General features: G+C 36.8%; 1 protein-coding gene across 2 annotated transcripts in view; it reads left to right on the forward strand.

Annotated features, from left to right (window-relative positions):
- The window catches only part of org-1 (T-box transcription factor 1), a 135813-nt gene that overhangs the window by 56767 nt on the left and 51056 nt on the right, over positions 1 to 27990 (forward strand). Inside the window, exons 3-4 of one of the 2 annotated variants that reach the window (XM_081768879.1) lie at positions 11738 to 11854; positions 23750 to 23906. In XM_081768879.1, the coding sequence (XP_081625005.1) occupies positions 11738 to 11854; positions 23750 to 23906 (274 nt within the window). The remainder of the gene's footprint in view (positions 1 to 11737; positions 11855 to 23749; positions 23907 to 27990) is intronic. The other variant, XM_081768880.1, reaches the window with a different exon arrangement.

Consider the following 27990-nt stretch of genomic DNA (forward strand, 5'->3'; position numbering starts at 1 on the left):
AAAGGACACTAACCGAAGGATCTTGGTCCCATGGGTGCCTGAAGCGGGGGATAAGAGAGGGCAATTGCTCCCCCTGGATTTTCGAAAGGGGTTTGGTTCTTCGAAATACATGTCAAAATATTTTAAATTTGTTTTCATATGACACTGTTACCCAGTCAGTGATATTTGCCATGGGTGTCTTGAGTCCTAACTTTTGTCCAGCTCGTACAGAACTGGGTTTCGGTTCTCAGATCCGATTTGATTCGCACAGACTCTGCTAGCCAGAAGCAGACGAAATATAATTTTTGCAGCATTACTGCAGAATTTTAAATTTGATTAATGACGTTCACCACTCGAGCCCGACCATTCATTTGTTTGATTCTCGGTGTGACATTGCTTAATCAAGATACCATGGTTTGAGTAGTTCATGTTTTCACAAATAGAATTTCATATTTATTCGTTTTTCCCATTCGCGGTTTTTGAACTTAGTCTACACAAATAATAATAATAGTAATAATAACAAAACACTGTTTGGTCTCAGCGGCATCTTTAACGTGTAATTTATCGTTTCTGTGGTTCTGGCGCTTTTGTACTACGATAAAACTTGTAGTTATCTTTCAGTGCAATGTTTGACACACACAGACGTAAACAACAAGCGAGAAAGAAAATTATACTTAGTGAAAGGAAATGAAAGAAGTGAGAGTCATGTTTGTTAGAATTGCATTAGTAGCTTCTCATATTTCTCATGTGTATGACGACGTTTCATTTACATATCGTACCGGGTCAGCGCGTCAGTCCGGGACATGAGTCTATGTGGGCACACTGAGTCTGTTCGGGTCATACCCTGTCACTTCGGATCATGAATATGTCCGGGTCACCGGGTCTGGTGGGTCATGAGTTTGACTGCCTCTGGGTCTTCTGGGTCCATGAAGTTCGTAACACATTCAATCTCAGTATCAAATACAATATTTAACTTATTTACTTTAATTAACAAAGCTATGCAATGTGTATCTACGTATGTATGTAATTTTGGGTTAGTCTTTTGTGGCAGTCTTTTGCCTCTCCCCTAAATTCTGTGGAGGTTTCTGGTTGGTCGTGTAAGGTTAATTTGAGGTAAAAGTTTGTTATAAGTAATGAAATATAGACGAATGTTATAAGGAAGATTTAATTCAGTTCCCTTCCCTTTCAAATTTTAAACACAAACAGTCTCGAGTTCAATTCCTGGTGGGAGTCTATTCAACTCATTACGCTCGTTCGGATTCTACCTGGAACAGTAGGTTTTATGTTTCATTAACCTTCGTGCTGCAGAGATAACTGAAAACTTTCAATTTTCACAATTTAGAAAGGTAGCCTCTTTGAATTTTAAAAATAATTTTAAAGCTCTAAGTTTGGTTTGGAAAAGTTATTCTCGACTTGACATCATGTACTTCGTCTTATTTATATTCTTCGTTTACTTGAAAATTACTAGCCTACTGTCAGTGGCATAGCAAGAATTTATGTTTTGAGGGCAGGATGACAAGATAAGATACTTTACACCTTCCAAAATTTGGTTTAACCCTTTTACGGTCTTATGGTACAATTTGTAACAAACGGGTGTTTTCTGGAACTTTGCGTTATAACTCTCTTATTTGAGCTGTTTCGTCCGTTTTTTCTTCCTTTCAAGTCTAGAGGCATTGTAGAACATGTTACGTATGGCTTTACTTCTTCCTGCGCCGAGACATAGAAGGTAATGACGTCATAACTTTAAAAAAATATTTTTTCTTTTGTTAGACCTATTTTCATTAATTTTTGGCGGGCTTACTTTTGCACCTACAAAATTGAAATTTTGCACAAACATTCAGTCCACCGAGAAGTATTTATCAGATCTCTGCGTTACCGGGGGGGGGGGGAGTCCAGAGGGGCAAAAAGGTAAAAAAAATGGCTTTTTTAACCAAAAAATCCCTATTTTCGCTATTTTTACGCCTCAGATACATGATGGAGACATGTGAATGGTACCGTTTGAAAGGAAGTTCTATTCTGAAGTGAATGGTGGGCGAACCATGACACTAGGGTAATTAGGGATGAATCAGGACATCTTTACCCAAATCTTTTTTATAGTTGTATCTGGGATATTGTGGGTATATATATATATATATATATATATATATATTGGCGAGCTTACTTTTGCACCTAGAAGATTGAAATTTTACACAAACATTCATTTCACCGAGTAGTACTTATCAGATTTTTTTAGGTTTCTGCGTTAAAACAGGAGGGTCAGGAGGGGCAAAACGTTTAAAAAAGGGATATTTTAACAAAAAAATTCCCTTTCTTTACGATTTTCCCGTCTCCGATACATGATGGAGAAGTGTGAATTGTACCGTTTGAAAGACAGTTCTATTATGAAGAGAATGATGGACGAACCATGATCCTAGGATAAATAGGAATGTCCCAGGAAATTTTTTTATCTGAGATCAGGGTCTTTTGCAGTAATCTGGGGCATTGTGGGGATTATTGATAAATATTTTCCCGCCCTTACTATTCAAGATAGAAGCTTGAAATTTGGTGCACACATTCAGTCTACTGAGACATTTATCAGATTTTTCAGATCTCTACATTCACATAGGGCCGTTCCAGAGGGGCCCAAAGTGTGACAAAAAAATTTCCCGGAAATTTCTTCTTTTCCCTCAATTTTTATCTCTCCTGGTATACGGTATGGGCATGTAAGTGGTACCATTTAAAAGCCTGTTCTATTCTGAAGAGAATGGGGTATAAACCATGATCCTAGAATAATTAGTGATGATGCAGTAGCTGCTTGACTGAAAGTCTGAAAAATACCCCCAAAAACCAAGATCTTAAAAGGGTTAATAAGAACAAACTGTATGGTTTCTATCCCTTAAAGATTCGAAGAAATTGAACACTCTGATTCCGCCCCTCCCCTTGTTGCTACTGTATATTCTAACAAAACTCGCTGGTTTAGGGACTAGCATGCGTGCGTATGGTCCTGGGTTCAATTCTCAGTTGGAGAGCATTGAACAGTATTACGGTGGCTTCGATCCAACTTTAAACTGTAGAAGCACATCTCATACTTTTGGTGCTGAAACGATACACTAAACTTAAGTAGACATTTAACAAATAAACCAGAATTTCTATTTGATTATTTCCAACATATTCTGCTGTTAAGAATGGAGCTTATTTTGCATGAGATGATAAGACATGGTGAATGTGCAAAGCACAGTTAATAGCTGAAGCTAAAGACATTCATTATGCCGTTCTCGAGTCTTCATGATCGTAATTATTCATTGAATGAGCAGCACGTGTCAGCGAAAGGGGCAATCAATTTCAAAAGACAAGCCAAGACGTCCGGATGAAGGAAATGATTTTTCGGATAATGTAATCGTTTATTCATTCGCGAATGTCTCTGAGGGTGATCATCGGCTGGTTTGTAAGTACAGTATATCTTATGTAGCTGCTGCTCGCGTCCGCGGCTCTTGATAGATTGCATATACGATTCCCAGTAGATGTTTAGATGTCATTTTTTTTTACTCTATTCGTAAACTGACAAAAGAAATTCTCACCGCGGGTGGTCAAGATGCAACAAGCATCGAGTAGTGTTACCAGATGGGTGGGCTTTCATTTCCATTATCGCTTCTCTTCTTCCTCTTCTTCTTCTTTATTTTTTATTTTTATTTTTAGTGCTTCTCTTTTCCAAACTAGAGACCACAAGACTAGCTTCACTTCGGCATCTTCAAATCATTCTTTCCGTAAACACAAATTAGAGTGTTCTTCTCACGTCCGTACAAGACACACACACACACACACATACACACACATACACAGAGACAGAGAGTCAAAGAGACTATCGACAGATACAGAAGTACACGGTAATGGAAATCATTAGACGTAAGTGATTTTATAGTTCGTGGTGATATTTGCTGTCACACGATAACGTGCGTACATTACTCACAAATCTGTGTTCGATGCCTCGAGATGTTCTTAATCCTTTTTGTTAGGGTCAGCAGCAAAATCACACTGGCCCATCCTAACAAAATCTGATAGTATAATTCAAGAACATTTCATTGGGTTGATCACACATTAATTATATACTGTATGATAATAACATGCTCATAATATATCAATATAACGTATGTAAATTTATGTATAGTGAATTCTTAAGCAATGCTATTCTTGCTCAAACCTCGGCTTCTCGTTCTTCCACTCCACTCTGAAACCAGAAAGAAGAACGGGTTTTATAACTTAATTACTTAAGTTGCTTTCCTGGAGTTTTTGCTTCAATTCGATTCTCGTGTGTAATTAAGGGGGACGGTGGCTCAGTGGTAGAGCGTTCATCTCTGCCGCGACGGACCCATGGTTCGATCCCAGATCACGTGATGAATAACATCGTGTTTGTAACTTTCTCGGGCTTCATATGTTTCTCCTCAAATTCTCATTTCATAAATCTTTATAGGCAAGTATAAAAATCCTTAGTAACTGACTGACTGATCAACGCAAAGGCTAAACCACTTAAGCTACAAACTTTTTTTTTTAAAAAAAATGACAATGCATAGGATTTTAGACGCAGCGTAACATCAAGGGAGGATTTTTGGAAATTCGACGAGAAAGGCGGAGGTAAGGGAATAGAAATGGCAGATATTAAGCTTATATCAAAATGCCCATATCTCCGAACCTCTGAAGGTTAGAGACATGAAATTTGGTATCTAAACTTCTCATTTAAAATAATAAAATGCGTGTTTCAACTTATATACAGTATATTACCTAGAAGGGAAGAAAATGGTGTGATCAGGAAGAAATGGCTGTATTATTATAATAAAATGTCCATATCTCGGAATTCGTTAAAGTTAGTCGTGAAATTCAGTATCTGGACTTGTAATCTAAAAATAATTTAACGAGTGTTTAAATGTTTTTAGATGTATGACCTAGAATAAAAAGGATGGAGTATTAGTACCTCCCTAAGATGCCTATACAGGGTTTTCGAATTTTATGGGAGACTTTGAACTCACACGAATTCTATGAGAAATCTCCAGAGAGGAGAACGCAAAGTATTGTTCCCAGTAACACTTGGCCAACTAAAACTGAGTTTTTTAAATTGTTTGTTTTCAAGAAGATTTGTTTTTACAATTTTCGTATGTTTAAAAAAATTTTCTGTATTATGTAGTTTACAAAATTATTTTCAAATCATTTTGTTTAAACTTATTTATGTGATAAACAAGTTCAAATTATACATACTTTTTTTTAAAACAGATCTCAAACAATGCGATTTTGTATAGCGCAGACATTTTGAGCAATCAATTAACCGCATTTTGTAAGATATTCTTGTTTTTAACATCTTCGTGGAATCGCATAATAAATAATATTTTCATTTTGCTACAGAAGTGAAGCATCTCCACTCTAAAAGAGATCTACCTTTATTACTGCTAAGAACTTAACTTTCTGACACTTCAGTCTACAGTTGTCAGAAATTCAAAATCTATTAATTTAGAACAAAGGCCCAGAAATAAACGTTATAAATGATTTTAGTCAAATTGCAATGAATCACTGGCAAATGTGCTGATAAAGTAATAGTTGACTTGAGCTTGATTTAGAGTCACTTTCAGCAGTGAGGTTATATGAGACGTGGACCTATAACTTAATGTAGGACCCGAACCACATGAACTCCCTCCTCGAATCTAACCCAAAGGCGCGTACACTAACTGCTAAGCCACGAGGGAGCTCTCATAAAGTAATATAGTATCGATATTCTGATCTTCCGTATAATACAATCCACCCCAGAATCTCTTTCCGTACCCTCCTCCTAAAAAAACTTTTAACAAGCGGCAATCCAGTTTCGGCGTGACGCCTTTCAAGACATTTACCTACAGTGGATAGTAATGAACGTAACACTACAGAATATAAATACACTCAATTCTTCCTGACCGTGGCCCGGCGTAGGTAGTCGCTAATGTTCCCGCCTTTGATGCGACTGGTTCCGGGTTCCATTCTTGATGGGAACACTTGGTCGAAAAAATTTAGAACACTTTTCAGGCCAGCTATCTAAGTGAGGTTTTCCTGGGTTTTCCTCCATTCATACCAGGTAAATAACACCTACCTGAATTCATACCAGATAAATGGTACCTAACATAAAAGTTCAGACCGCCTCCTTTTTTCCGTATTCATTTCTTCCTTTCTCACTTTCCCGGGTAGTGTGATCGTTTCATGTGTGGTGGGCTAAAATAGCGGTAAATGCCGAAAGTCTAGAAATATAACTCTTAATTCAATTCTTCCTGACCACTCCGCTCGAGTTCTGAAGATATCTATTCGGTGACGACACTAGAGGGGGACAAGGAGACGAGCGCCCTTCTGGTGGCTTCGCCTGCTCTCAGACATGTATTGTAATATAGATCAAGTAATGTAAAAGTAGTTGCCCTTCCAAAAAATTCGTCTGCCCCTCTGCTCCTCCCCCCCAAAAAATCAAAGCTTACGTCGAGTCCCCTGACAAGGGATAATTCTGTTATTATTAGAGTTACAACAAAATAACCTTGTCATTTACCTGGACCCACAACATAAGTGAATGAAGTTACTATTTGAAATGGGAGCTGGCCATCGACACGTTAGCGAAAAAGACGAACCACCAGATCTGGGATCGAACCAGGGACCCCAACCACCAGAGGTGAACGCTCTACCACTAAGGCACCGCGGCCCTCACTCCGTTTAAAATATATATAAAACTGAGCTTATATATATATATATATATATATATATATATATATATATATATATATATATATAAAAGAGCTATTTGCAATAGCTGGGTGTGAATCTTTTAATTACTGAAAGGAGCTTCAGGTAGGGATTTTTAATATAAAATTGTCCAAAAAAAAAATGACTCGAAGTGGACTTGTAATCCTTTATACACTTAGCGCCCCATATATTCGATCTTTGGAGATATCACTAATAATATCGTAGAATATTATTTTATTTTATTTTTAAATGTTCTATGAAAAATTGTGAAAATCTACAATTTTGTTCGAGCTTCTGAATTTTAATCCCAGTAGATAATCCTCCTTTACTCAAGAGTAAGGAGTTAATTTGCATTTCAAAAGGCTGATATCGATCTTCAAAATCAAACAAGAAACCCAACTTTAAAATTGTGTGAATATAGTCTATAGAAATGTATAAAAGTAATCATGGAATATCGTATTATCAGTGTGCAAAATTTCATCTTATCTGCTTTGTTTAATTTGCCATATAATCCTTGACTTATCAAAATATTGAAATATTTTATGTTTAAGATGTGTGTTATGACCGTAGTCATCTTGCCTCCACATTATTAGCAAATTGTTAGAACTTTCACTCATTAATCCAGCTCCGTGACTTCCTTGCGAGGAAGAAGTGCAAGCATTAATATTATGGCCGCCTAGAAAAATATGAAATATGAAATTTGGAACTTCCTAGAATTTAAAACCTTAATAAACACTTTTATTACTTCTAGGGGTCCGAGTTAGCATTCTACTAAAATAATACCCAGATTACATTTATGGGGAAATATATTCATCTTATAGGGAAATATATTTTGTTCAGATGATGAGGAAGCAGCAGAATCTTAAAACGCCCTATTACGGCGAAATTAAAATACCCCTAATTTTACAGTAATTATGTGATATCTTCAAATAGATAAAAGATAATCGAAAAGTGGAACAAGAGCTCGCTTGACAATATTATTTTACATGTGATACCGTTATCACGACTCACTTATCTGCTTTCAATTTCCAGCCATTTAGAAAATCGGCATTTATTATCGCGTTTTTACATGACTGCAAACAGAAAGATACCTCATGCAAAATAATATTGTCTAGCGCGCTCTTGTTCCACATTTCGATCATCTTTTAGCTATTTAAAGATATCACGTAGTTACTATAAAATTAGCGTTATTTTGATTTCGCAGTAATTAGACCTCTTAAATTATTTTTAGTTCTTTTGAGATTGGTGTGGTGAATCCATTCCATGCTTGACAAGTTAAATCACGAGACTATATTTGATACAACGTAAAGATTTAAGAAATATGCATTACTTCCAGTGGCCATAATAGTTGACATACTGCTGAAATGGGCCCAGGTCACATTTTCATTTCATTTAGTGTTTCTTTTTCTTTCTTTTTTCGTTTTTTTTAAGCAGGGGTCTAAATAGTGTGGTGAACCTATTCAATGCTTCATTTATACATTCATATCATAAAAAGTAAGAAAGTTTGGTCTATGAGGTGGTTCCCTAAAACGGCAAGGAGTTCAAATGGAGGAAGTTGCTCCCCTGCCTTAAAATGTTACGGCACGGCATTCAACTCCGTTATACAATATTGTTTTGGGTTTACCTTCAAAGACTTTTTTACAGAAGACATGAATGAAAATCTGAAGTATAGGGTCTAAATAGTTCTTGTAACAACTTCCAAACGATTCCCATTGAACTGGTAAAAAAAAAAAAAAAAAAAAAAAAGTTAAGTACTAACTTTCCGTTCGGTTTCTTGTAGTAGGTTTACACCATGTGCACAAAGGTTTGCCAGGCAGAAAGATTTTTGTCTTCCAACAACAGTTTTTGTGTAACAAGACTTTGTATATAACTTGTGGTTGTGTAAAATGGCCTCATAAAACGTGAAACCACTTCAAACAGAAGACTCTGCCATATGAGGAGTTCTTTGAAATGTAAGGTTGCTGCAGCAGAAAGAAAACAAACACGGGCAAAAGGCGAAAAACCTTCCGTCACACGGAGAACGAAATCTGGCTTACTTGAGAAGATTTTTACCAGATGCACGTAGCTTTCCCAGAAAAAGTATCATTCCCTTTTCCTGTAATATATGATTTGGACACTGCGTATCTGTATGCGATATTTAGTGTAGTGAACTATTTTGACGCTAAAAGAAAGGCTTCTTCCAGTGTTTTATAGAATTTCTGTAACTCTTCCGAAAACTGGTAATAAGTTTCGCATTTACGCGAACCTAAGTCTTAACTTGTTTTTGCCCAGATGAGGCAAAATTATCCTGCGCATTACAATCGATGGAGCATTAGATTTGAGTACAACTTCAATAAGTAGATCCCCAATAACTTGATGTAAATTATCGTTTCTTACGTCATTGTCCTGAATAGTATTTTCAACGTTTAAAGATACGCAAATTATTATACAACATATTCCATGATAAATATGGATTAAATGCTGTTTTATTTTACTTTTCGTGGGTATCTTATGACGTGGAAGAATTCTGATAAATTCTAGAAGAAATTAATAAAAAAAAAAACAGGGCATAAGTATCATAAATAAATTTACAAAGCGAGACGAAAAAATTCTACACGGGACGATAAAGAATTTTTCGACAATTGAGACGAGATGGCAAGAGAAAACCATATTTTCCGTCTCGTCTCGTGGAGAACACTTCTCAAGCGTCTGGTGTGGAAGTACAAGGAATTCTACAAAGGTTTCTTCCGCCTGGTTATTAAAAAAGTATTCTTTTGTTGTTCTTATATGAGGAGTCTTAAAATAGCTGTGTCTGTCGGTGGACCCCCTACCATGAGTAAATCTTGCACATGATGCAGTGATAATGGATATCATAAACGTTAAATGCTAGGTTTTACGCAGGGATAAAAGTCGATCTGAAAAGGTAGGGGAACGGATGACGTCACGCCGTTCCCCGTGCCTATCTTTCCCCATTGTAATTTTTTAGAAAAGGGGGGACGCCACAGATATTTCCTTGAAGTGGGGGGGGACATTCCTGCGCGTTCCGCCACTTTTACAGCTGGTTATACGGAGATAGTAGTACTTCCACAAGCATTTAAAAAGTGCTTCGGTGACCGCTGGTGGAAGTACTATTACAAGTATTTAAATGCCTGAGTTAGCGTTGATGACTGCAGTGTCTACTGTCTAGTGATCTGAAACTGGTAGTACAACTAAGAGCATTTTAAGTACTTGCAAATCCAGCGATGGAAGTATTATCAAAATTGTTCAAACGCTTTGAGTTACCGGCGATTATAGTAACTTATTGCCATAAATTTTAAATCCATTGACTTCTAGTGATGGTACTACTATCACGAGCATTTTCAATCTTTGGGCGTTTGGTTGTAGATGCACTTTTACGACTTAACACTTAAGAATACTTAAATGCCTGGATGTCCAATAGTAGAAGTACTACCATGGGTATTTAAGTGCGTGGAAATCCGGTGGTGCGTGGTGGTAGTATTACTAGAAGTATTTTAATGCCTGATTGTCATCCTGTGCGATAATATTATCATTGCTCGCTCGACAGGAATCGTGAACTTATAGCTCCTATAGAAATATGACTTATTGATATTTTCTAGCCATTTTTTAAAATTGTACCTTTGAGATATGCCACAAGAAAAGTAATGCCACTAGGCCTTTGTGATATTTTCATATACCGAAATATGAATACCAGAAAGCACATCAACATTAATATATTAATGTAATAACACTTTAATGTCTTAACATTTTGATATGTTCGATATTTCCATATTTTGTATATGGATAGAATATTATGATTTTTTTGATACTTCGATTTCGACATACGTAGTTAATGATCGAGTTCCAATATTCTGTCGATATCGATTTTTGATATACATATGTGTATAAATACCCTGCTATTATCAAATGACACTCTTGGCGAACGTATGGCAAGATAGTCCCCCCCCCCACTTTAGAAAATCGAAACAATGACTGGGTCATTCGTTTGTACTACGTTTGTACCGTTTGTACCCGAAATATTTTCGTTTGTACCATTTTCCTTATAGGGTTACTTGAGAGGTCAACTAGGGGGAAGGGCTATCTAGCCCCAAGTGTCATCCCCTCTTTCTCGAAATCTATCAGGGTACAAACAAAACTTTTTTAGGTACAAACGGTAGAAACGATTTGCTTTCGAATGGTGTATTTCAATTTTTTGTGCTATGATACGGGGGTGACATAGCCCCCCAGTTTGTACTTGGCGCCAAGATAGCCTCCCAGTTGACCTCTCTAGTAACCCAATAAGGAAAATGGTACAAACAAAAATATTTCCGGTACAAACGGTACAAATGTAGTACAAACGAATAACGCAGTCATTGTTTCAATTTTCTAAAGTGGGGGGAGGGCTATCTTGCCATACTTCTTGGCGAATCAAGTCCATTTTTGTTCATTTTGCACATACTTCATATTTAAGATCTCTATCTGAAGATCGTTTCATGCTTTAAAGATTCATTTCCAGATACTTAAATAACTCGTGGAATAATAATAATAATAATAATAATAATAATAATAATAATAATAATAATAATAATAATAATAATAATAATAATAATAATAAACAGTGCCTTTTTTCTCACAACTTTAATAATAGGACTTCCCCTTGCCCTCTGAATACCACATTAGAACTGCTGCAAGTTTAGAGTTTCGTCTAAGGAAGGTACAGCTATACAATGGCTACACAGAGTACCATGGTGTTTATATTAAGAGAAACATAGTCCTTATGTGATAAGAACAATTTTCTCATTGTCATCGTACAGCGAAGCTATATAACCATGAGAAATTACATGTAAGTATAATTTAAAAAAAAAAAAAAAAAACATGAAGAAGTAAAAATTGAGATGCAGTAATTGCTTAATTCTTTAATTGAATTATTTATTTTAGTTTAATGTCAACCCTGAATCTTTTTTTCTTTTACAGCGGAACCTGGATAGAATTAGATATTGATCACATTTATAGATGTAGTTCATACCATTAAAAAATCATCCATTTGAGTATCATTTTGTTTCAGGAGGATGTTTCCAACGTTTCAAGTTCGCTTATATGGAATGGACCCAATGGCAGATTATATGCTCATGATGGACTTTGTACCTGTAGATGATAAAAGATATCGATATGCTTTCCATAGGTAAGTCAAAAAACAAACAGTACAGTAAAAAGTGTAGAGCTGATTTCAAATTACATGCTTTTTAATTAATCTGGTTTTGTTTAATTTAAGAAACTCTGTAAGTTTATAACAGCTAATTTCCCAATGTTGGTGTTAGAGTACTAAGCCAAACCAATAGTTTCCAACTAAGTGCTCAATGACATCACAGCTTGCTGCTCTCATTATCAGTAACCCACACGGAGAGAGAAAGGAGCTGGCAAGTAATCTGACGATGAAAGAAAGTAGGACAGGCAAACAAAAACATTTGCAGCGCAGGCGATTAATGTCACACTCACAAGTCGAGACGCCGCAAGAAATAAGGTTATCTCGTCTTGTCTTGTAAACTGTGTAGAGGACTCATCTCGTATCGATTCTCGAACAAATCTTTCTAGTCTCGTCTTAATTCTGGGAAAGATTTTCTAGTCTTGTATTGAAAATTTATCGTCTTGTCTTGTAAATTTATGTATTTGACTTTTGGATGTAGGCTAATATTAGTAGAACTTGGTAGCATGTGGAGAATATTGGTAGAATTTGCACTTAGTAATAGATAATTCAAATGCTATGTACGGATAACTATATATTGAATAATTAGCAGTAACTAGCAGAATACCCGTTCCTTCGCACGGGAAGAATACCTTTTATTTTGGACATAAAGGGCACCAAAACTGTTGCCAATCAACGTAGGAACTCCAAAAACTATGAATTCGACACTAATGTCGGTCATTTTCAGTTATTTATTTATTTATTTTTTTTTTACGTGTTACCATCCCTCCTTAGGATAATTAGTGGAGGCTGAATTTGGATTTAAATGGCATCGCAAGTGTCATTGTTCGATCGGCGACCCCGAAAACTATGAATTCGAAACTAATATCGGTCATTTTCGATAATTTTTATATATCTCCTTCTCCCCTCTCTTAAGCTGCACCGTCAAAGTGAAATGATAAAAACTTTCCTAGGCCCGAACCTCGATGTTAAAAATTTGATCGAGATCGGTCGGATGGTATAAGAGTTATGAAGTCACAAATATAGTCACTTTCATTGAATGCTAGGTTTGTCTCCAATCTTTCGACAATGAGATCTCGAAAACGACAAGTGTAGAAACGTGCCGTTTTCTCTAGTCGATTCCAAATTTTGTGTAGATTGCCCAGTTCTAATTGAATATTAAAAAAAAAAAAAAAAAAAAGAAAAGAAAACGTAGCCGTAAGTCTTTATCACATTTTTAGGGGTAGACTGGAAGTGTTGAAATTTTGAAAAAGTAAAGCCCTATATCCTATGAGTTTTCTCCATATCCTATGGAGAGAAACAACATTCCAACACAACATAGTTGTATAGAGGGGTTGTATATCTCTCAGGCGTTTATTTCAGCCACATTATAATGAAAAAGAAAGGATAACAATTTCTCCAGGCTAAGATTTCTTTAGTGTTCGGAGTGTTTTGCTCAATGAACACCATATATCATTGACATTATAATTAATTGTGTATACAAGAAGAAAGAAAACACTATTTATACATGAATTAGAAACTCCGACAGGAAATTCTCCTTTAGCCTAACCGGCATAACCGTGGGACGTAAAACTCAAAGATTTCCGACAGGAAATATTCTCAATCTTGCAAACGGTGCGAGATATTAAAAAAAATAATCGAAAAAAATTCCTCTTTATAGTATCCCTTGCCAATTTTTATCAAAACGTCTTTCACTTGTGTCTGTAAAGGGACATGTACAGATGTTCTGAGGAATGACAAGGAGATTCATGCTCATATGTGAATGATGCGCTATGTAAAGAGCGCAGGTTCAGCTAGTATAGATTAAAAAAGATATACGAATATATCACACAGGTTCCTTAATCGATATTCATACTCAACAAACATACGAGTAAAAGGTGTTCACAACTCACGACTAAGGAGTGCGATTTAAGTTAAGAGAACTTTGAATTGTTGTAATAACTTTTTTACTTCTTGAGAAATGACAACACATCTTAATATAATAAACAAATGATATCTGAAAAAAGAAGTAGTTTACTATTTGATGATATAGACACCCTTGCGGCCGATTTCTCGAAGCTAAAACCGGAACTTCCGGAAAAGTTCTTGTCCACTACTTTTTGGCAATTCTTTTGATATTTCCGACCACTTTTGTTTGCATATCTTTCATATTCTTGATAGAAATATACTTTTTAGCCATTTCGCGTTTAGCTAGAGCCCAAAAAATGTTCAATGGGTCCACAGAACTTTGAACTTTTAGCTAGAAGAACTTTAGCGCGTTCTCGCATTTGCGGCCAAACTTTATAACAGCGTCAGTAATCGCGCGTCGCGCACTTTTTTCACATAATGCAAGGATGCCTTATCGGGCCAAAACACAAAGTTATGTCCGGTGAATTCTTTATGTATCCATGGAATCAAAACCTTTTCAATGTACTCTAAATAGCGGTCACCATTGATTGTCCGACTTCGAACAACAACACGCAAATCTTTGGCGTTTGCCAGTTCAAAAACTTTTCCACATAGCCTACCTGTCTTTAGGTTTTACGAACTTACTAGGATTAACCTGACGTTTATCAATGTGTACATACTTGGAAACAGGTGCGAACGCAGGTTTTGGCAACAGTAAGTTTCATCATCCATGATCACAATCTTGTTTACGAACTTCTTGTCGGAGACTTTATGGCAGTTGGTCTTAGTGCGCCTCTTCTGTTTGTCTGTGTAAAATTGTGCACTTTTATATATTTCAACCTTGAATTCGTTTTCTATCTTGAACTTCCTTACACTGAATTCAGAAATTTTATATTTTCGTCCTAAAAGTCGGTTCTCAAGTTAGGGTTCTTCAAGAGATCTCGTCTAATCGCAATTTTCACTTTTTGTGTATATTTTGAAATTAGGCAACCAGATTTCTTCTTTCTTGAGGCTCCACCAGTCTCCACATAATTGTTCAATATTCTATACACTGTACTATAAGGATATTCACACTTAAAATGGTTTCAATAAGCCGTAAAGTCACGAGAGCAATGGTTCTCGTAGAATTGGATAAGCCGTTCGCGAGAAGCCTTGGCCTGTTCGGCTGTCATTTGCTTCCCGTTCAATTTTACGCGTTTGCACTTTGCGAACACTCGTGACATACTCTGACGAGCAAAGGGTAAAACTTTCATTGAGATCGAATGAGTTGTTTTCGTTTTATGTATGCTTTTTGCCAGTAACCTTAACTTAAATCGCACTCCTTACTAATACCTCAAACCTCACCACATTCACTACTTGTGAAGATTTAATTGCAACTTAAAAACTGTATTATTTCAAAATAATATAATATTTAAAATCTTAGATTTAGATCGTTGCCAAATTTAGATTTAAGCGTATTGTGATGATTTAGTTCTAATCTAAACTATATTTTTAAATGTAAGTCTTTGAAAATGCATAATGATGGTCCTGATCATGAACGTGCTTTGCTATTTGTTACTAAAGGATTAGAGCTTTTATTTAGCACGATTTTACCTATAATGTACCGAACGCTTGGACGCAACAATTAGTTTAAATAAATAAATATGTGTTCAAATAAATTAACAAATTTGTTCGGATAATTACCGCTTGCTTGCTAAAAGTACTGGAGAGGTTTGAGAAAAGCCTTCGGGTCTCATCCTAAACGAAGGGAAAATTCCAACCTACACCTCCTCGCGGGAGAAAGCGGGCAACGTCTTTGGCGGCTAACGTAGGTGGGGACCGGCCGACTCCCCGGATAAGGAGTCAGCTTCTACCAAGTGCCAACGACCTTCTCGGAGGGCGGATGAGCGGGTGGAGGTCAGGGCACCTTCTTGTTCTTAGGAGGGGAAACTGTCATAAAGGCGGATGAACCACTAGATGGTCAATGGCATGGAGATGTGGAAAGGAAATGGGAATACTACCACATTATCTTTTTCCAAGAAGGGACGAAGGAGGAGAATAAATAAATATGATGGTTCTTCCTGAGGTAAAAATTTCCGGAGGTAAAATAGTCCCCCGTTCGGATCTCCGGGTGGGGACTACTCCGGGAAGAATCAGCGGAGAAAATAATAACTTTCATTTCAGCATGGGACCCTGGAACGTACGAACTCCACGACGTGAGGGAAAATTTGAAAGTGGAAATGGACAAACGTAAAGTGGACATAGTGGGCTTAAGTGAAGTGAGATGGCCAGGAAAAGATGAGATAGTATCGGGAAATTACAGAATATACTATGCGGGTGGCGATAAGGCCGAGAATGGTGTCGCGATAGCAATGAAGAACGAAGTAGCATGAAGTGTAACCAAACTGGAATACTGCGGTGACCGCTTGATGTTTGTGAAACTACATGCAAAACCAGTGGATATTGTGATAATACAAGTGTATATGCCAACAACCGGCCATGATGATAATGAAGTAGAAGTAATGTATGATCATATCAGTGACATATTGCATCAGGAAGGAAGATGTAAGGTCAACGCCATAGTAATGGGAGACTTCAACAGCGTAATAGGAGAAGGAGCTGCGAATAAGGGGAAACGAACGAGGTCAAATGCTTATCGACTTCTGTAGGCAACATGATCTAGTGGTGATGAATACATTGTTTAAGAAAAAAAAAACCAAGCTGTGCACGTGGAAGAGTCCAGAAGATAAGAAACGCTTCCAAATCAATTACATTCTTGTGAAGCAACGTTTCAGGAAAAGTGTACGAGACGTGAAGACACTGCCAGGAGCGGACATTGATTCGGATCACACTCTCCTAGAAGCGGAAGTGTAAACCTGCTTAAAGTCGATCAAGAAAAATAGGAGAAATCGAAAATGGAACTTGGAGCGACTAAGAAATATCGACGATGGTGCGAAAGAAGAGATTGAAGAAAAATTCTGTTCAGTGGGCGATGTGGTTGACGATATAGAGAATAGTTGGGGAAACTTTAAACAGATTCTACTTGACACACCCCATAACATTGGCAGGATGGAAAGAGCACCGAGAAAACAATGGATAATTGAAGCAATGCTTAAGAAGATGGAAGAATGCAGAAGAGCAAAAAACACGAACATCAATGCATACAGAAGGCTGAATAATGAATTGAGAAGAGAAACAGACAAAGTCAAAGAAGCTTTGTACATGAAGCAGATATGTGAAGAAATAATGGAACTTCCAAGGCGCGGCAGATATGATCTGATGTACCAGAAAGCATAAGAGTTAGGAGGGAAAGCTAAGAAAACAATACGAACTTTCGGCATTGAAGATCAAGAAGGTAATGTAACCACTGACCATCAAAGTATCCTTAGAATTTGGGAGGAATACATAAAAGATCTGTATGATCAGAAGAACCACCCCAAAGGTATTGAGATCGAAGAAGAGGAAGAGGTGGATGATGATGAAAAAGGACCCAGTATATTGAAAAGTGAAGTAGTATCAATCTGTGTGTAACGCTGAAATCAAAGACATGCGAAGGAGAAAGGCCACTGGAGACGAAGACATACCAGTAGATTTGCTCAGGGGATTAGGAGACAACTCAATGAAAGTACTGACTTCACTTATTAACAAGATCTACCTGAGTGGAGAATGGCCAAAGGATTTTCTTGATGTTACAATGATTCCATTGCCCAAGAAAAAACAAGCAAAGAAGTCCAGCGATCACAGAACCATAAGTCTGATTTCCCACACTGTAAAGATCATTGCACGCATACTGAACAGGCGGTTGGAAAGTAAGATAGATGATAGGTTAAAAGAAGATCAATTTGGATTCCGGAGAGGGAAAGGTATTAGAGATGCTATTGAATTGATGAGAATTATATCAGAAAGAATTCTTGATGTAAAGGAAGGGTTGTGTTTGTGCTTGATCGACTGGCGAAAACCTTTCGACCGAGTCAACTGGACGAAACTTCTGAAAATACTTAAAGAAATCGGAGTCAAGTGGAGAGATCGACGACTCATTCAAAACCTGTACACAGGACAACGAGCGAAGTTGCGCTTGAATGGAGAAACCAATAGTGTGGAGGTTGGAAGAGGAGTCAGACAAAGATATAGTTTGTTGACCCCATTTTCAACATTTACAGCGAATTTTAATGAAGGAAACATTAATGGGAATTGGAGATTTCAACATTGGAGGGCAGATCTTTAACAAGATCAGGTATGCAGATGATATGGTTATAATAGTAAAACCGAAGGAGGACTACAGGAAATGATTGACAAAATAGTTGACACTAAAAAACTATATGGAATGGATATTAACATCGAAAGGTCGAAAGTCATGAGAATATCCCGTGGAAATGCGCCCTTACGGATCAGAGTAGAACAAAAAAAAACTTAAAAAGAGGTCGATAATTTCAAGTATCTGGGAAGTATTTTGACGAGAGACTGCACTTACTGCACTAAAGAGATCAGGTCAAGAACTGCCATAGCTAAAAAAAGCGTTCAACAAGAAAAGATCACTCTTAACTAGTAGGCTTAATATTGGACTTAAGAAGAAGTTGAAGTTGGTCAAGTGCTATATATGGAGCATTGGACTGTATGGTTCAGAGACTTAGACATTACGGATGTTAGAAAGGAAATATTTGCAGAGCTTCGAAATGTGGTGTTGGAGGAAAATGGAGAAGATAAAATGGACAGAGAGAGCAGCAAACGAAGATGTTTTAAAACGGGTAGGAGACAAGAGGACATTTCTAGCCACCATCCTTCATAGAAAGGCCAATTGGATTAGACACATCTTGCGAAGAAATTGTCTTCTTCACACAACCATAGAAGGAAAGATGGAAGGAAAGCAAGGAATAGGAAGAAAAACACAGCTGATCGATGATTTGAAAGATAGGAGAAAATATTGGGAGTTAAAAGAGGAAGATGAAGATCGACAAAAGTGGAAGAAACATTTCCAGGCCCAAATCTAAAATTAAAAAAAATCTTCATTAGTCCCAGGACCTGTCGAAAGGCAGAATACTTAATAATAATAATAACCAGTGGCGTATTTACGATTTTGTTTCGGGAGGGTTTGTTAACTTTCGGGGGGACTTTGCGTGAAAATGTGAAAATTCTGCAAGATATTTCGTATGCTTTACCATAGTAAGTAAGATTTCGGGGGTGCTTAAGCCCGGAAGCCCCCTAAATATGCCATTGATAATAACAATCGCTTAACGAAAGAGATAATAGATCATCTATATACATTAAAATGCTTATTTTATATGTTTGTCTCCAAAGAAAAGTTTTTATGTTTGTCTCCAATCTTTTCGACAATGAGATCTCGAAAACCACAAGTGCTAGAAACGTGCCCCGTTCACTGGTTGATTTCAAATTTTGTGTAGATTGTCCAGTTTTAATTGAATATCTAAAAAAGCATGGCCGTTATTTCTATTACATTTTTTAGGGTACACTGGATGTGTTGTGTGGGAGCACATACCTTGGTTCTCCTGGAGAAGTCCAAGAAAGACGAAAGAGATCCTGGTAGAAACCATTTAATTTTCAATTTCACACGAGAAACACACACTGTACAAAATATCACTCACTAATAAATTTCTTTATAAGATTAAAACAATTTTTAAGCGCTGAAAATTTTTTTACTCTCTTAAGGCCTTTTGGTTTTACCGGATATTGTTCGTGCACGTAATCTTAGTGTTCTGTTGCATTCGGCGTCGTCGTCGTCGTATTCATCCTTGGTCCTTCCTGGAAGTCTGCATCCAACGTCGGCACACCTCTTTCCATTGGCATGCTTGTAGTTCTGCTCTGGTGGACTCTTCACCGTCTCACTGGACCTGCAGCAGCATGATGAGATGATCTCTGCTGGTCTCGAGAATCTTGCAGCCTCTGTCGCCGTCTCGTCGGAGTTTTCGAGGTGTCCGTATTAAATGGCCTAGCTGTTGACCAGCACTTGTATCGTGTTATGGTACAGACACTCGTTGCACCATGTTAGTGTGTTTATGAGTTCGCTGATGCAGTTGGAAATGGCACAGTTAATTACCGCGGCTCACACACATGTCACAACAATAAGAATAAAAAGCACTTTAAATATGAAGATAATGAAGATAAATACGAATATCTCTGTGTGTACTAGTCTGTCTGGCTAGCGAAGAGTTTACTGGCTAGACGAAACAGAGTTTAATGTTTTTTTTTTTTTTTATTTTAGCAAGTGCTCGCGTCCAGAGCTGGTTTTGTATGAAAGTTTCAGAAAGAAAAAAAACTGTATGAAACTTATAATATTGCTAATATTGTTTTGAGTTTGAAGTAACACATGTAAACACAATTCATGGTTAACAATTAATCAACTCTGTAAGATTGTCACAACACAAAACGCACTGTCCAAATGCACCACCACGATAAGCACTGTACAGTCGCTATATGCGTCCAGAGAAAACTACCTTGTCGCTTCGCGTTTTGAAAACCAACTTCGAACTACCTTGTCTCTGCCCTGCCAATTGTTTTTATATTTTCCCATTTCAGGACAAAAATATAGGCTCGCGCCTCATATACAAGTTTTCTTATGACGGGACAGGGGGACGTAAGGGGAATCAGAGAAGCGTGTTTAGCTACCCCTTGTGACCTACTTATTTCTTAAAAACACACTTTTTCACCTTTTAATTATCATTGTGATTTTCTGTCATGTCTAATCACGAAGTTGCTGCTATCACTTGAAAGTACAAACATGCAGCTTTCTACTCATACCTGTTAATTGATATTTTATATTAAATTTGAATGAAAAAGCACTGTATAAACATTTGAAACTTTTAAAAATGACTGTCCTCTCTCACCCTTTCTTGTGTCCATCCCAGGGAGACACCTGGTGAGTGACTTCGAAAGGTTCTCACCTGTATGAGAGGGGTGAGAGAGGTTCTTTGAGTACTGATTTTTCTTGTTTATAATGTATTTCAGCACAAGACTTGTTTAAACTCATTACAAAATGACTCTATAAGTAAAAATATGCATATATTGTAAATACCAAGTGCTGTCATCTGATAGTTAATAAGTTACAAATGAAAAATTCTCCTTTCCATCCTCTTGTTCCCCTGCAGGAAAGCGTCTGCTAGAACATGGCGGTATGGCTCTTACGTATCCTATTTCATTCACGTACTGTGGGAGCTATTACCCTTTTCAATATAAGCCTTTTATTTTACAATAATAAACGCTAAAACTAACTACGACCTAATTTAGTAAACAAAAATCATAACGAATACATCAAGAGAATTTTAAACATATAAATAAAGAATTATGTGTGGAACATCCGTACACAAAGGGGGTGAAGACTGTTAACAGGAATAGCACCGAATCATAGCTTCTCAAGTATAGTTTGAAATTAGCGGATCACTGCGCCAGCAAGAGACGTCCGTTGGTATACCGACGCCTGCATACTAATATGTGTGACTTGTAGGCGTGGTTTGCAAAAGTCACACGTCTTTGTATTCGCCGTTTCGACATGCACATGCTAGGTTCCAGCTCCTTCATGTAACAATAGATTTTTCGGGCACTCCGGCACCGAGCGGAAATCTTACTTCCTCACGTATAAAAGACTAAATATAAGAATCCATATCTTGACATATACTCCATGTGCCTAGGTACGTCTATAAACAAGAAAGTTAGATGGATACTATTCTACACTGTTCTCTTCCAGACCACCTAGCTTCTGCGTCCACACAAAGACTCTGCTTTGAAACTATTGTTTTTTTTAACTCTACGTTCTTCCAGAACGAGATACTGAAGCTTGGATTCTCTTCAAAATACATGATACATACGATTAATATTTAAATGAACACTGAATATACCTAATTATATGCTTCACCTCACGATAAATAACATAATAATATATATAAACAAATTTAAATCTGATTAATGATTCCACACCTAATCCTTTATTTTAAAAATTAAATGTAAATATAACACGAAAATTTAAATATCCCATATGCAAATAGGGCAAAAAGTTGACATGTAAAATAGGTATATGTATGCTCTATACAGTTGAAATTTTAAAAAACTACACCTCCGGTGCTTGGGGTCCCCGGTTCGATCCCAGCTCGCGCCATGTGGACTTTGTGTAAACAAACACCGTGCTCGTGGGTTTTGTCGGGGTTCTCCCGTTTCCTCCCACTTTCTTCATTCCACCATTACTCATCTCTCATCATCACCGTATCCTTTAGCCTAACCGGCATAACCGAGGGACGCAATACTTAAAGATTTCATTTCATTTAATTTACAAAAGCTCCTTCGTGGCTAAGCGGTTAGCGTACGCGCCTTTGGCGTGGGAGACCCGGGTTCGATTCCCGGTGGAAGTTCATGTGGTTCGGATTCCACGTTAATCAGTAGGTCCACGTCTCATATAGCCTCGCTGCTGAACGGGACGTAAAACTCAAAATCAACTCAACTCATTTAATTTAAAAAAGTAAAACATCATATCCTGCGAGCTATACATTCCAACACCAGATTGTTGTATACACTGGCTAGATATCTCTCAGGCGTTTGTTTCATGGCCAAACAATAATGAAAACCGAAGGATAACCATTTTTCCAGTGTAACATGAATTTTTATTGTTTTGAGTGTTTAGTCCTATGAACACAATATATCACTGACATTATAATTAATTGTGCATGTAATGTATTTGCTTATTACATACTGCATGGAAGAAGAAAGAAAACGCCAACCACATACATGAATTACAAACTCCAACCGGAAATAGGTTCAAATCTTGCAAACGGTGCGAGATATTGAAAAAATAATCGAAAAAATCTCTCCTTTATGGTACTCCTTGCCGATTTTATCAAGAGTATTTCACTTGTGTCTGTAAAGGAACATGTACAGATGTTATGAGGAATGACAAAGAGATACTTGCTCATATGTGAATGATGCGATGTGTAGAGAGCGCAGGTTCAGTTAGTTTACTATTAAAATGTTACTAGCAGCAAACTGTTGAAACCAGTAATTGGTTGAAAAATTATTCGAATAAACAAAAACGTATTTAAAGAATGTGAGAAACTATCTTAACAATACTAGTCTGATACTTTAAAATATCATGTTAAATGTGTATATGTGTGTAATATTTGCGTTTCAAATTACCTTTGGACGTCTAAACTCAATGTATTAACCATTTCTAAAACATCATGATTACAATGGAATTATATTATCGCAATCACGATATACCATATTGTGATTTATACACAGTCCATTCACTAAGTTACTAGATTTATTATTATGTTAGTTTTCTACATACATCTATTGCCGCGTCACATATTCACATGACTGGTCGTAGAAGCTACGGAACGCTATAGGAAAATCGTTCACTGGAATACTGTTCAACATTGCCGTCATATTCGCTTGAATCGATCCAACATATTCGAAACGCTACTCCTTGAGGGCAGATTTGAGCTTAGAGAAGAGTATGAAGCTCAGTTGGTCAAAATCAGAAATTAATGGGTCTTCTGCCCTTCTGCCCTTCGCTTAGTCAAAAACTGATGCAGGCCAATGCATTTTCTTGTGCGTCAATTTTTTGACTAAAGAAGGGTCACAGTCCTTGAACACGTTTCATATTTACCTTATTTAATCCAAGTAGTCTCAATGCTCTTGTGTAAGATCAAATCTACCCTCAAGTGGGAAGGTTTTGAGTATGTTACGTCGATTCAAGCGAATGTGACAGCGGTACTGAACAGTATTCCAGTGAACGACTTTTCTATGGCGTTCCAGAGCCTTTGCGGCCAGCCATGTGAATGTGTGACACAGGAAGGAATGTATGTAGAAAACTAACGTAACAATAAATATTTCTAGCATCGTTAAGTACAGTATATTATTTCAAGATAGTCTCGTAACCTACTGAATGGACTGTGTATATTCAAAGGTTGGTAGTATGTTATAATGAAATAGCTGAACACAAGTTCGATTCAAGCAACATATCTTTGTTTGTAATGAATTTGTTTTATTTACCATTCATTTCGTTAGTTCCAGTTGGGTGGTTGCAGGTAAAGCAGACCCTATATCTCCTCCAAGAATACATGTTCACCCAGACTCTCCAGCGAAAGGAGCTCAGTGGATGAAGCAGGTCGTCTCCTTCGATAAATTAAAACTCACCAACAACCAATTAGATGACAATGGTCATGTAAGTAGGAAATATTCAATACATAGTTGTTATAGCCTATTTAGTATTTCTGTCAGTGGCGTTGTTAGATCTTTTCAAAAGAGTTTATTTAAGATTCTGAAAAATGTTGAAATGATCCACTCAATTGACAGTAACTTGAATTAAATCATAGTGTTTATTGAGATATATGTTTGTATTTTACACATAAAATAGTGTATAATACAAATAGTTTCAACTTACATATCAGGAAGTGTTAAACTATTATCGGAGTAAGTAAGTGTTATGTCTACGTTTATTAATTGCAGAGGCGGATCTATCCTGGGGCCGGAAGGACCTAGGCCCCCTAGTTTTGAGTGACAAAAATAATTGAAGTTATTATTTATATATATTTTTGAAAGTACTCATGATATACCTATCATAGTGTGGGTTCTGGTTGCCCCTCCTCCAGTTTTTACCTCCTAGATCCGCCTCTGATTAGTTGAGAGATAATTTGTAGCTTATAAATGTTACATCAATAAATAAACACAAGTAACAGGATTTTATACCATTTCTTGGATAAAAATGGAAATATTTACTGACACTGGTGTGCAAAACTTAAGGAGATGGGTAAAGTAACGTAAAATATTATGTAGTAGATGGAAATGGTTGAAAGTCCTGCAGCATATTGCCAGGGATCTCCCACCCGTGCACGAGGAGCAATACGTTCTATAACGTGACGTTAAGACGACCGTAACGTCGAATTCTTATTCTTATACAAGTTAGTAAATAAAAGATTGATTGTATGCAGTTGGTCTCGAAAATATCATTGCGGATTCCCACTTGCAAAACCAGAGTAGAGAATACAGGGACATTTTATTGTGTAAAAGCCAGGAGCAATATATTATATAAATTCCCTATGTGGAGGCTGTGTAAATTATACAATGATATTGTAAATAAGCTTGATAAAGTGTATGTATTTAGTCTTTTAGAAAACAGGTTCAGATCATATGTGAAACAAGAAATTTTCTGTAGAAATAATTAAGAAATTAATATATGTAACATTTGCTGTATGTACACAACACTGTAATTGGGTATTAAGCCTGTTGTGTTGTATATTAAATAAATAAATAAATAAATAATTGGTCTGCTACCAAAGCACAAAGCAGTTGAATGAAAGGGGCGAGAAAGTGTGCGTCAGTCATAGAGGTGTTAAGGTGTAGTGCAGTGGTGTTACTTAAAACCACATGGTCCGGAAACAATATTTGGGTGACTTCACACTGCAAAGAATTGTCCGGAAACTGAAAGAAGGATGAAGTGCGGCAAGTATAGATCAAGACTTTTTATTGCCCTTAGCATTGTTTCAAGTGTATGAGGAACATCCCAAATCACAGTGACAATGCTACGCGAAGAAGAGATGGTGATCGACCACGGTCAACTACAACAAAGGACGACTGCTACATTGAGAAATGGTCAAGGAGGGACAGACGTCAAACTGCAGGTGCAATTGCCAAGATACCTGAGAGGATAACAAGTCTCTCAATCTCACGCTCCACAATGGCCTCCAGGGGACTTTCGTTGGCAGACAGACAGTACGTTATATTCCGTTGGTTTGACACCCACATATTGGCAGCACAGTTTGCGGTGGTGCTAAGAACATCAGGACTGGACTGAGTATGAGTAGGATCTCGTACTCTTCTCCAATGACAGCAGACTCAATCTAAGTAGTAACTCTGGACTCATCTGACGAGAGGTGGGAACACGCAATGAATCTCTGAAACATGTAGAACATGATCATCTTGATGGTCTGGTATTCTTATGTGAGAAGGCGTATTGTTGTATGGTTATAACGATTTAACGCGATACACTCATCGGTGAACGTTATCGTTACAATGCATTCCTCTTCAACGTGCGTCTTTTCAAAAGTGTAGTCGGCATTTCCAGGCGCGCACACAGAAATGTTTGTTGGGATTAGTGTTGTAAAATTTCCGGAAATTTTGAACCTGTTGGTAAAAAACCGTTTTCTTCCGGTTTCTTTCTGGAAAAATTGGAAAAATAACAAAAATCTTTGTATTAGGTTAATTTTACTAGTAATGGAACAGTTTTTTTTAAAGCGTGAAAAATGTAAGTTGAGAATATTTAAAAAATAGAAGCATATTTTAAAAAAAGAAGCATTCGAAACTAAAACTGTTGTAATTATCCTTGAAAATTAATAGTCTGCACTCATTTCCTTTATGAGCTTTCTAGTCGTGTATTGGTGGTTGTGCATTAATTACAGAAGTTTAACAGTTGCATTTTTGCATCTACCATTCTAAAGCGTTTCTGTTGCAACAAGTAGGGCTCTTGAATTAAACTGAGTTCTTAATGTGTTCTTTGATCTGGTGAATCAAGATCCTACTCATACCAAATTTCTTCTTAAAACAGAGAGCAGTAGGCAAATTTCACTAATACCCATGCACTAAAACATATAATTACTATTATTTAATATTCTAATATAGACTTCTATATAAATTTTGTACAACATTTTATATGTACACAAATACCTGTTTTCTAGTGCGACAAATTACATAAAAATGAAAGTTTCTATATTTGTAACTGAACAACTCTTGAACCACCAAACCGATCTCGGTAAAATTTTCAACATAGATGAGGTTCAGGCCTGGGATAGAGTTTTTTCACTTCACTTTGAAGGTGTAACTTAGAGGAAGGAAGGGAGATAGGGTCTATATATTGAAAATGACCGACATCAGTGTCGAATCCATAGTTTTCGGGCTTGCTAAGATGAACAATGACATTTTCGATGCAGCTCAAATCCAAATTCAGGACTGCAACTTGGGGGAGGAGGAAGGGGAGATATGTAAAAATGATTGAAAATAGTCGATATTAGTGTCGAATCCATAGTTTTCGGGGTCGCTGAGGTGAGCAGCGACACTTTCGATGCCGTTTAGAACTCCATACGACAACAACTCATTTTCAAGTTCGTGAGCAGAATGGAAGCACTTTGCGGAGCATAGATTGCTGTCCGTGGAGATCACACGCTCTTTTTTATGGGCTATTTTACTATTTCTGTAATACTAGGAGGCATCATGAGTCGCAGTACTTTCAGTATTAAGTTGTTACCTCCGTATAAAAGTGCGTTTACGAGTGTATAAAAGTGTCTCGTATGTTCCGCTAATTATGTGTTTGTTTTTTCCTATGTCATAGTGTAGCACTACTTCCAAGGTATAATTCAAGTTTCACAATACATGTTATTTGGGAGTGACAGAGCATGCGAAATTTAATTTCACCCTTAAGTTTTACATACCTGTGTATTATTAAAAGCACCTAATCATTACAGATAATGTTATATTAATTTTATATTAATTATTATATTAGTGTTGAATGGAGTAATTGGATATGTATAAATCCAAAAATATAACCTCAATCTAGAACCTTTCTTGTCGAATCTATCCCAAAAATTTATAGTCACGACACTGAGTGTTCTAGAGAAACTGTTGTATTATTTTCAGCTTAAACTGTTAATCCTAATGTCAATATTATATTAGTACTAAATCAACATAATTCAGGTATTTTATTCGTGTTGGTGCACGAATTCCAATTGTTATATTTATTTACAAGACTAAAATGTGGGGAAAATGGTGGTGTTCTATCCTCCAACGAAGGATCTATGAACCACAAGTTCAGAAACGGTGCTGTATTAGATTATTATTTTTTAAAATTAAAAACTGAAAAACGCTGCAATGACTTCCCGAAGTTTTTAAGTATTTTACAATTCAGAATGTTAAATAGAAGGTTAAATTACCTCAACTTACAAAATGTTCATGACTAATGACACATCAATCTACTCAGAAACCAAAATATGCAATGAATTTATGCTATATGACGCATATGAATACTTTGCTTTATGTACTTGTTTCCTGTATATTCAAGTATGTACTTAATATTATTTGTAACATACTTTCTGTTTGTATATTGCTCTTTATTGGTGAACTTTTCTTACTCTAAGATATTGGTATTGAGTTTCACTGTGCTATTAATATAACAGATCTGACTAAAGCACCAAATATACAGTGGCAATAAGCTACTTATGTAACAGTTTTGGCAATGTAACATCGCCTTCATCAGGCGT

Source organism: Thermobia domestica, chromosome 8 (genome assembly GCF_964235325.1).
Source record: "Thermobia domestica chromosome 8, izTheDome1.hap1.1, whole genome shotgun sequence".
Lineage (NCBI taxonomy): Eukaryota > Metazoa > Arthropoda > Insecta > Zygentoma > Lepismatidae > Thermobia > Thermobia domestica.